The following is a 10,290-nucleotide window of genomic DNA, read 5'->3' as shown; positions in this document are numbered from 1 at the left end:
TGGACTTTAAATACTCTGATATTTAATTTTGCTTTGGTGTAAGTGTCAAAAAAAAACAACACAACTTAGGTTTTGATTTTCTTTTTTGTGGAAATATGTTCCATGTATATTACAGGTTTTTAATGCCCGAGGGAAACAAAACGACAGCTGGAGACAGCAGAAACTAGCACTAAAAGGACAGCGACATCATTTAGACAGAGAACCGCCCACACGGGATTTGATAGGCTGACAGTTGGAGTGGGTGTGGCCCACCGCTACCTAGGTTAGGTGACATCCAATAAATACTGCAAATGTTTGTTAATGTAACTTATAAAATATATCATAAAACATCCTCTTAAATGGAATTTAATAAGTTCTGTGTACAAAAACAAAAGTTCATAAATTACAGTCAGTCTACTGATGTCGGTCTGTGGCTGAGTCCTGCCAACAGGCCTAGGGCCTGTCAAATGGCACCCTACCCCCATCTAGTGTACTGAGGCCCTGGCCAAAATAAGTGCACTATCTCCGGTACCACCCCCCTCTGACACACAGCACAACGAGCCCATCGCAGGCCAACACGTCATGCCCTACACATCACCGATAGTACAAAACAAAACTTCTAACCCTCGCAAAATAAAAATCTCTGAACATACAGTAACGATATCCCTCTTCCATCCATCTCATCAGTACGTAAGACCAAAAGCACGTTCCAGGCCCTGTATGGAGAGTGTATATGTGTCTCTGAGTAACACTCCCTCTACCGCCTGTCACAGTAGCTGCCTTATTCTCAACCCCGCCCCTCCAGGTCCATCTGCACAGCCCATTGGTCAATAATGTCCAAGGAGGGCAGGTCTTCAACAGTCAAACCTCATGTCCAGCGAATCATCATACCCCCTGTCCTCATGTCCTGCCCCCACCCCGGACAGGAAGGACACCCCCGTCGCTCCTGTTGCCGTGGTGATGAGCTGGTTGCCGTGCGGGGTGTTGCTGGTTGCCGGGCTACGCAGGGCTGCAGCGGTGATGGAGGTGAGGTTGATGCCGAGCGTGAGCCTCGTCTGTTCTAGAGCCTTCTCTGGAACCGCAAACGCCTCCAGCTTCTTCTCCCCGTTCGCCATGTAGGAGTTCTGGCAGCCGCGGCAAATACAGTCCAGACATGCCTTGGAGGAATATTCATATTATTTACAATCAGTGAACTACAAATAGGGGAACACTGATTTCTGACCAAGCCATAGTAAATCTATAGTAACTCACCTTGCGGTTGGAGTAGCAGGGGCAGCGCTGCCCCCTGCAGGTGAGAACAGAGGGGTTCTGAGTGGCTCTCCCACACTTACAGCCCTTCTTCTCCACCGGCTTCTTGTACAGGGGCTTGGAGGGGCTGGGTGGGTGGGAGAGAGGGTGAGCATGGCCGTGGGGGGGCAGGCGGTCACGGGGCTGGGCGCGGGGCTTGGGGACCCCCTGCCTGGCCTTGGTGTAGGCCTTCTTAGGGCCCCCGTGGTGCTCCAGACTCTTCTTCAGTCCCTTGGATGACACCAGCATTGTCTTACCCACCTTGGGAGGCCCTCCATTCGGCACAGGCGCCAGGTGAGGCGGGGTGATGGCGGAAGGGAGTTTGGGCTCCCGTTTGACAGTGGCGGTTGGGTTTGGGAGGTGAAGGGGGTTGGTGGCGCCCAGGGGTGGGCCTCTGAGGATGGTGGCGATGGGGAGGGGCTGCACCTTCTCACTGTCGCTCTCAGAGCGTGAACGCTTGCGGTGGCAGTGAGGGGGTAGGCGGGGGAGGGCAGGGGTGGGCTGGGGTGGAGGCAGGGTAAGTCTAGGGATGTTCTCTGGGGGGAGGGAGGGGGTGAGGCGAGGGGAGTCAGGGGTAGGAGGGCAATAAGATCCGTTGTGGGGGGGTACAGAGGGATTGTCTGGCTGGGGGTCAGGCAGTTCAGGGTTTGGTTCTGGCTCCAAGGTCCTAAGAACCTCCTCCACGCTCAACAACAGACCTCCGCCATGTTTATTAAGCTCCTCCCCAAATGTGCTAATGTTACAAAGTCCCACCTCCCCACTACCTAGCACGTCAACACACACAGGTAGCTCCTCCACCAAGCTCTCCTGCTTCAGAACACCTCCACCTGTAGCTAAGGTAATAGGTGGTGGCAAGTCCTGATTGGCCAGGCCGTTACAGTCGTGAAGCCCGTTAACCCCGCCCACAGGGATAAGCCCCTCCTCCTTGCTCTCCTCTGCAGGCAGAGCCTCAGTAGGTCTGAGGTCAGAAATTGAGGGGGCTGTCGGCGGAGACTGGCTCGCCAAATCCATAGTGTCCTCCCCTTCCTGCTCGCTTTCGGCCAATGACAGGCCCTCGTTAAGAATGGCGAGGAGGTCGGGCGAATCACTGGCTGCGCTAGCAATGTGCGGGGCGAGAGGTGATTGGGCGATGTAGAGGCAGAGCTTCCTGTAGCAGTGGACCAATAAGGAGAGCTGTCTGTTCTCCTGGAAGCGGGAGTAGTCTTTACACCAGGAACAGGACGGCTTGAGCAGCATCCTCTGGCCCTTACAGCCGCGACACACATAGTGCTGGCACTGGGAGTTAGTGGGCGCTATGGGGTCCTGCAGCAGGTTACCTAGAGAAGAGAAGCATTTTTTGTCATTTATGCTAAGACAAACATTTATTTATCCTTTATTCAACTGGGTGAGAACAGTTGAGATATAAATCACTCCAATGGCAGCATTACAATTGTCCATATAACATAACACAATAACCCATAAACAGGAACCATAATCATCATTAATAACGAGTTGGTGATATGAAGCTTAGCAGTGGACTGATGATAATGAGTACTGAGGAGGTGGGCTATATATAAACGTGATTCATTCAATTGCTCTTCCGCTCTGAATATTCAACTGTAATGAAGTGAGCACAACACCAAAGCAACAGCATGTCAATTAAGTCAACGACATTGGTTCTGAATAAACCCCTTTGTCATATAAATAGTATAACATGTTCCAGGTAGAAAGTGAAGAGGGTTCATATTCTGTTAAAAGCATATTAAAACCGTTTATAAAGCGGTAATATTCGAAGAGGTGGCTCAACACTGATTGCAAGGCTTGATGACCGCTGTGCTTTGAGAGCAGCTTCCTTAGCAACGGTGGTCGTTAGGGATGGCAGCTGAGAGAGGGGTCTCACGCTGCAGATGGAGGGAGTTCCATTTAGAAACAACAACGCCTTAGATACACGTTACCATGTTGGATGCGTCCTCTACCCGTCACACACACACTAAAGCGGCTGCAGTTCCGACTTCAGTCATGTTTAGTGGGCCAGTAACCGAAAGGTTGCTGGATCGAATCCCAGAGCTGACAAGGTAAAAATCTGTCGTTCTGCCCCTGAACAAGGGGGTTAACTCCCTTGTTAACTCCCCTCACTGTTCCCCGGTAGGCTGTCATTGCAAATAAGAATTTGTTCTTAACTGACTTGCCTAGTTAAATAAAGGTTACATAAAAATAAAATGAAACACGTGCTTACAAGCCCTTAACCAACAATGCAGTTAAGAAAACACTTACAAAATAAACAAACAAAAAATTAACAAAATAACAATGAGGCTATATACCGAGTCTATAGTACCGAGTCAATGTGCGGGGACTAACACACCAGTAGTATTCTTCACTGAGCTAGTGCGGCTGCCCGGCCTCCTTCCTTCCTACAGGAAGGGGCTCGAAATGCATTTCTAAAGACTGCGCACGCACCGTCTCACAACACAAACATGCCCCCCACTGACAGAGTCACGAGGGCACCGGACAGAACAAAGGACGTTGAATGAATGAATAAATAAACATCTGACAAACACGCGCTTCAGTTCTGGCTGTGCAAACACAGGTAGCTGTCCGACAGTGATTTAGTTACATATGGGGTGGAGCAGGGAGGTTAGCTACCTAGCTATGAAGAATGGGGAAATGTAGCTAACCCGTGCAGTAGCTAGCTACTAGTTTGATTTTATTCAAGCAATTCGGTCAAATTAGCCAGTCTAAGACTGGATCAGTGTGAAGCTATGGAACACATTGAAATGGATCGTAGGGAGACGTGCAGTAGCTAGCCTAGTCAGTTTAAGTAGACGTCCACGCCATCGGCTAACTAGTTTGCCCGACATCCAATGGGAATGGGGGTGTGTCACAATGACTGGTGTTCCATGGCGGGGATACAGCTAGGCTAGTTAGGTATAGTAACTATATGGATATATACAGGGGAACCGAGCCCCTTAAAATAATAATACTACCGATGCACTTACCACACACGAGGCAGGACAGCGACTGGCGAAAGAAGGGCAGCTGCTTGTAGAGCTCCGCCAGGGCCCGGGGGTCGCGAGGGTCGCACTGCAGCACCGAACGACACGCGGACACGTACAGAGTGGTGGCATTCACCGGGTTCATCTCAACAGCCAGGGGACGGAAACATCCAGTCCGAGAAAAAAACGAACGAGCAAACACACACGCACAGGTCCTCCGGCGAAAGTCCTGTGGCTCCCGTTTAAATGGAATAGAGGCTCACAACTCCCTTCTCGTTCGTTCTATTATTGCCTAAAGGAGGATGGGAGGGCATAGATGGGTGATGTAGCTACTAATGGTGCTAACCTAGCTTAGCTTTATCGCCAAAATAGTGCTGGTAAGATAGTCTATGCACCAAATAGGTACATGTGTGATACAGCTAGAAGGTAAGTTAGCTGCAAATCAGTTAAACACACAGGTATGAAGTCTGTTCGTGGTAACATGGGTAGAGCATTACTGTATTCATAATCACAACCAATTCATCTTTAGCGTTTTCCTCTTTTCCACGGCACGAAATATGCCCAAATGATCATCATGGCATAAAAATAAACCTCTTAATCCCATTAAGTGCATACATACAAAATAAATCTCGAGCAAATGAATTTATCAAAGCCCGTTCACTTGTCTTTCACACAATCCGTGGTGCGAGCAGCACTAGCTGGTCGAGTTATAATTCAACAACAATACAGTCACTGGTGTGGTGGCGCTCTTTCTCCAACTCCGGCCTCCAATTATCCACTGTTAGGCACCTTCGTACCAAATTCAAACAGAGCTGTTTTGCTAACCTTAATAGTAAAATCTTATTCGTTTATTCTCCCGCATTCCTTCCTTATTCGCATCTTCCTCGGATTTTTAGTTAAAGTTGGCTCCTCGACTTCTGGCCTGCATATTCGTGGCACGTAGGCAGTGATAGTCAGCAAGCAGCACGCTCAGATTCTGTTGTTGTCCGCGGTTCATGGCGGCTACGCTGCGACAACAAAACAGGCCGCCTTGGCTCCCGCTAGCGCACGGAGTTAAAGCCAGTTAGCGCAGGATAACTAACAAGAGGGGGTAAACTGGAAGAGGTAGTGGAGAATGGAAAGAGAGTATGGAAATCTTTGTTGAAGAAGTAAAATAAGCGCCCGTCAGAGCACCGGAGTATATTTACGCCGGCCGTGCGAGCTTGCACCGGCGACACCAGGATATCAAGAACAAAAATAGGCCGCTTTTCCTCTTTTTGGAATTAGTCCTTCGTTTTTACCTCCTCTCCGATTGAGTATGAGCAAAAAAGCAATCGGTGAGACGACGTTATCTGTTAGCGTTCGAAGAAGAATAACACTCATGTGTATTATTGGAGTAAGATTGTAACAGTTGTGTGTTTGTATAGCCTGCTGCTATCGCCAGGCGCGGAGGTTATTCTCCCCTCCCTTTTCCTCCCCGCAGTCAATCAAACAGAGGGGCGCTGTTTCTCACATCTCGCGAGAATAAAATTCTTCTTCGTGTGGTTTTCCGGCAGCCTAGACACTTTCTTCACAGAGTTTCTAAACCCAGAAGCGCAGCGTCCCGAGACTTCCGGGGACGCTTGCGAAACAGACCAAACAGGACCAGGCTGGGGTTTGGGGTTCGAGAAGTCAATGAGAAAAGTTACAAATTCTTCCTTAGTTGTTCATTTTCTCGAAATCTAAAAGCGCAACCTAGATTCGAGCCAATGTTTTAAGTAGTTGAATTTCGTATTACTCCAACCTCGTTAAAGTGACAAACTGACACGTTTTCATTTTCGTCAAAAGCAACTTTATATTGAAGGAGTGCCTTTGATTTGACGGCCTGCACACGCGCAGTTTGGCGCGAGAGACCATTAAACCAGATGACGTGTTTCTACGCATGAGTTTAGCTAACCAACATCACCATGACATCGCCTACAAGCAGTGTTGGCCTAGCTTCATACTATACTGTCTTTGCTTTCTTCTTCTCCTCTGGTATTATGGCGGTCCGCAAACAAACGTTAAAGGCGCATGCCACCACCTACTGTACGGGTCGTGAATGAGAATAAACCCACCATATACCATGCAAAAAAACAAAAACATCCCCACTCCTTCCGCCATACTCCAAATCACATCCCTACACAGGCTCAGGGGCCTGTGAGGACGGAACATTAGTGGACAGGATTCCTTGTAATGCCTCTCCCTGAGTCCCCAAAAACTTTCAGCTGCAATCACAACAATTTTATTTAGTTATTTAACCTTTATTTAACCAGGTAGGCCAGTTGAAAACAAATTCTCATTTACAACTGCGACCTGGCCAAGATAAAGCAAAGCAGTGCGACAAAAACAACATAGAGTTACACATGGGATAAACAATCGTACAGAAAATAACACACTAGAAAAATCTGTATACAGTGTGTGCAAATGAAAGATGGAGGTAAGGCAATAAATAGGCCAATAGTGGCGAAGTAATTACAATTTAGAAATTTACACTGAAGTGATATATGTGCAGATGAGGATGTGTAAGTAGAAATACTGGTGTGCAAAAGAGCAGAAAAACAAAAACAAATATGGGGATGAGGTAGGTAGTTGGATGGGCTATTTACAGACGGGCTGTGTATCGTTAAGCTGTGTATCGTTAAGCTGCTCTGACAGCTGACGCTTAAAGTTAGTGAGGGAGATATAAGTCTCCAACTTTAGTGATTTTTGCAATTCGTTCCAGTCATTGGCAGAAGAGAACTGGAAGGAAAGGCGGCCAAAGGAGGTGTTGGCTTTGGGGATAACCAGTGAAATATACCTGCTGGAGCACGTGCTACGGGTGGGTGTTGCTATGGTGACCAGTGAGCTGAGATAAGGCGGAGCTTTACCTAGCAAAGACTTGTAGATGCCCTGGAGCCAGTGTGTTTGGTGACGTCGCTCTGGATAAGAGCGTCTGCTAAATGACTTAAATGTAAATGTAAATGTGACGAATATATAGCGGACCAGCCAACGAGATCATACAGGTCGCAGTGGTGGGTAGTATAAGGGGCTTGGGTGACAAAACGGATGGCACTGTGATATATTGCATCCAATTTGCTGAGTAGAGTGTTGGAGGCTATTTTATAAATGACATCGCCAAAGTCAAGGATCGGTAGGATAGTCAGTTTTACGAGGGTATGTTTGGCAGCATGAGTGAAGGAGGCTTTGTTGCGAAATAGGAAGCTGATTCTATATTTAACTTTGGATTGGAGACGATGCCTATTTTCTCAGATGTCCTCTTTGTTTGCGCTGTGCAGTTTATAACCAATGCAATAAACGATACAAAGTCCACCTCTTTAACATGCAACATGTCAAGATCCTGTTGGCGAGTAACATTTACTAGTTCCTCTAATCCAACTACCATGGTTTCTTCAACATTACTCCCTTCTTCCACTCTTCTCAACGCCTCCTAATAGGAGACACGCTGGACAGCCCTTACTCTTGTCACCTTGGTGTCCTTCATCCTAACAGGGCACTTCATGGTTTCGGGCACATGCTCGCCACCACAATTGCAGAATTTCACCTCAACTGGCATACGATACTCCTCGGGTCTACATACAATTGACTCATACAGTGGGGATTTTTTATCAAGTCAATCTTGGTGGGGCAAACTCCACAAAATTATTTTGGATGAATGTGTCACACCAGCCTTCGCTTTGGCTCCCCCTCCTGTCCAGCTCAGGTGTTTGATGTAGCCGGCCTTCTAGCTGCTGCCGAACCTGCTGCTGGCAAACGCCCTTCACTCATCAACCCCGGACTTGTCTCGTCATCATTACACTCACCTGGTTCCAATCCCTACTCTATCACTGTATATATACTCCGTCTGTCCTTTGTCTTTGTCGGTCATTGTAAATGTTGCTTGTTGTCCTGAGAGGAATCTCTCCTACTATTGCTTGAGTACTTTATTATTTAGCACTTTGGGTTTTGTCCTTTTAATATTATAGTGCTTTAATAAACTCAGTAGTTCTAAACCTGCGACTACTGCCTACGCCTTTCTACACTTGTGACAGCATGCCTGCAAAACAACTACACAACAATAAACAATACATTAATTGCACTATAGCTGCAACAAGCGGTGCCCACAAACTGTTAGGGCCTACATAAAGCTGTCCCAACAGCAGAGCTTTCTTTTCAGCACCATGGAGTGAATCCTTACCACCGCTACACCTGGCTATCAGTGGAGCCTTGTCTGGCAGCGAAATAGTTAATTCAGCCTCATTTACTGCCTTTAAAAAAAACACACACTACCGTTCAAAAGTTTGGGGTCACTTAAAAATCTCCTTGTTTTTGAAAGAAAATCTATTTTTTTGTCCATTAAAATAACATAAAATTGATCAGAAATACAGTGTAGACATTGTTAATGTTGTCAATTACAAAAAAAACGGCAGATTTTTTATGGAATATCTACATAGGCGTACAGAGGCCCATTATCAGCAACCATCACTCCTGTGTTCCAATGGCAAGTTGTGTTAGCTAATCCAAGTTTATCATTTTTAAAGGCTAATTGATCATTAGAAAACCCTTTTGCAATTATGTTAGCACAGCTGAAAACTGTTGTTCTGATTAAAGAAGCAATAAAGCTGGCCTTCTTTAGACTAGTTGAGTATCCGGAGCATCAGCATTTGTGGGTTCAATTACAGTCTAAAAATGGCCAGAAACAAAGACTTTCTTCTGAAACTCGTCAGTCTATTCTTGTTCTGAGAAATGAAGCCTATTCCATGCGAGAAATTGCCAAGAAACTGAAGATCTCGTACAACGCTGTGTAATAGTCACTTCACAGAACAGCGCAAACTGGCTCTAACCAGAATAGAAAGAGGAGTGGGTGGCCCCGGTGCACAACTGAGCAAGAGGACAAGTACATTAGTGTCTAGCTTGAGAAACAGACGTCTCACAAGTCCTCAGCTGGCAGCTTCATTAAATAGTACCTGCAAAACACCAGTCTCAACGTCAACAGTGAAGAGGCGACTCTGGGATGCTGGCCTTTGTGGGTCTGTGTAATCTGTGGGAAATATGTGTCTCTAATATGGTCACACATTTGGCAGGAGATTAGGAAGTGCAGCTCAGTTTCCATCTACTTTTGTGGGCAGTGTGCACATAGCCTGTCTTCTCTTGAGAGCCAGGTCTGCCTACGGTGGCCTCTCTCAATAGCAAGGCTATTCTCTCTCTCTTTCTCTCTCTCTCTCTCACTTTCACTTTCATGAATCCTCTCCTTATGTCATTGCCTTCTCTCCTACGGATCAGTGGCTGTTAACAAATGGATATTGTAGGCAAATTCAGTAGGAAAAAACTATCCTTTAGGTTCCTCATGGTGGAAATAGTGGAATCAGATTGACTAACATTGACTATTAACAGCCTTGTAATTTATTTCCTTCTTAATGCGTTTGAGCCAATTAGTTGTGTTGTGACAAGGTAGGGGTGGTATACAGAAGAAAGCACTATTTGGTAAAATACGAAGTCCAAATTATGGCAAGAACAGCTCAAATAAGCAAAGAGAAACGACCGTCCATCATTACTTTCAGTCAATCCGAAAAGTTCAAGAACTTTGAAAGTTTCTTCAAGTACAGTTCCAAAAACCATCAAGCGCTATGATGAAACTGGCTATCATGAGGACCACCACAGGAAAGGAAGACCCAGAGTTACCTCTGCTGCAGAGAATATACGTTCATTAGAGTTACCAGCCTCAGATTGCAGCCCAAATAAATGCTTCACAGAGTTCAAGTAACAGACACATCTCAACATCAACTGTTCAGAGGAGACTGTGTGAATCAGGCCTTCATGGTCGAATTGCTGCAAAGAAACCACTACTAAAGGACACCAATAAGAAAAAGAGACTTGCTTGGGCCAAGAAACACGAGCAATGGACATTAGACCGGTGGAAATCTGTCCTTTGGTCTGATGAGTCCAAATTTGAGCTTTTTGGTTCCAACCGCCGTGTCTTTGTGAGACGCAGAGTAGGTGAACGGATGATCTCCGCATGTGTGGTTCCCATCATGAAGCATGGAGGAGGAGGTGTGTTGATGTGGGGTTGCTTTGC

The 10,290-nt window shown here is 46.5% G+C and overlaps 1 protein-coding gene across 3 annotated transcripts; it reads right to left on the bottom strand.

The window, feature by feature from the left end:
• Window positions 1-98: 98 nt before the first annotated feature.
• On the bottom strand, window positions 99-5,692 carry msl2b (MSL complex subunit 2b). 3 transcript variants are annotated; one of them, XM_038997479.1, is made up of 4 exons: window positions 4,858-5,692; window positions 4,242-4,530; window positions 1,231-2,582; window positions 99-1,136 (listed from the first exon to the last, which is right to left on the bottom strand). In XM_038997479.1, the coding sequence occupies exons 2-4, from the start codon at window positions 4,381-4,383 to the stop codon at window positions 834-836; spliced, it is 1,797 nt and encodes a 598-aa protein (XP_038853407.1). In that variant the 5' UTR covers window positions 4,384-4,530; window positions 4,858-5,692; the 3' UTR covers window positions 99-833. The 3 variants fall into 3 exon arrangements, with proteins under 3 accessions (XP_038853407.1, XP_038853408.1, XP_038853406.1); XM_038997480.1 differs by having other exon boundaries at window positions 5,064-5,692; XM_038997478.1 differs by having other exon boundaries at window positions 4,242-5,692.
• Window positions 5,693-10,290: the final 4,598 nt, after the last annotated feature.

The sequence above is a fragment of the Salvelinus namaycush genome, chromosome 7 (assembly GCF_016432855.1).
Source record: "Salvelinus namaycush isolate Seneca chromosome 7, SaNama_1.0, whole genome shotgun sequence".
Taxonomy (NCBI): domain Eukaryota; kingdom Metazoa; phylum Chordata; class Actinopteri; order Salmoniformes; family Salmonidae; genus Salvelinus; species Salvelinus namaycush.
The sequence above is the reverse complement of the archived record's forward strand: the minus strand, read 5'-3'. Positions and strand labels throughout refer to the sequence as shown.

Coding starts and splice junctions, on each gene's coding strand:
- msl2b (XM_038997478.1), bottom strand. CDS start 4,383: ATGAACCCGGTGAATGCCACCACTCTGTACGTGTCCGCGTGTCGTTCG. Junction 2,583..4,241: donor GCTGTCCTGCCTCGTGTGTG/GTAAGTGCATCG, acceptor TCTCTTCTCTAG/GTAACCTGCTGCAGGACCCC. Junction 1,137..1,230: donor CCTGCTACTCCAACCGCAAG/GTGAGTTACTAT, acceptor TATTCCTCCAAG/GCATGTCTGGACTGTATTTG.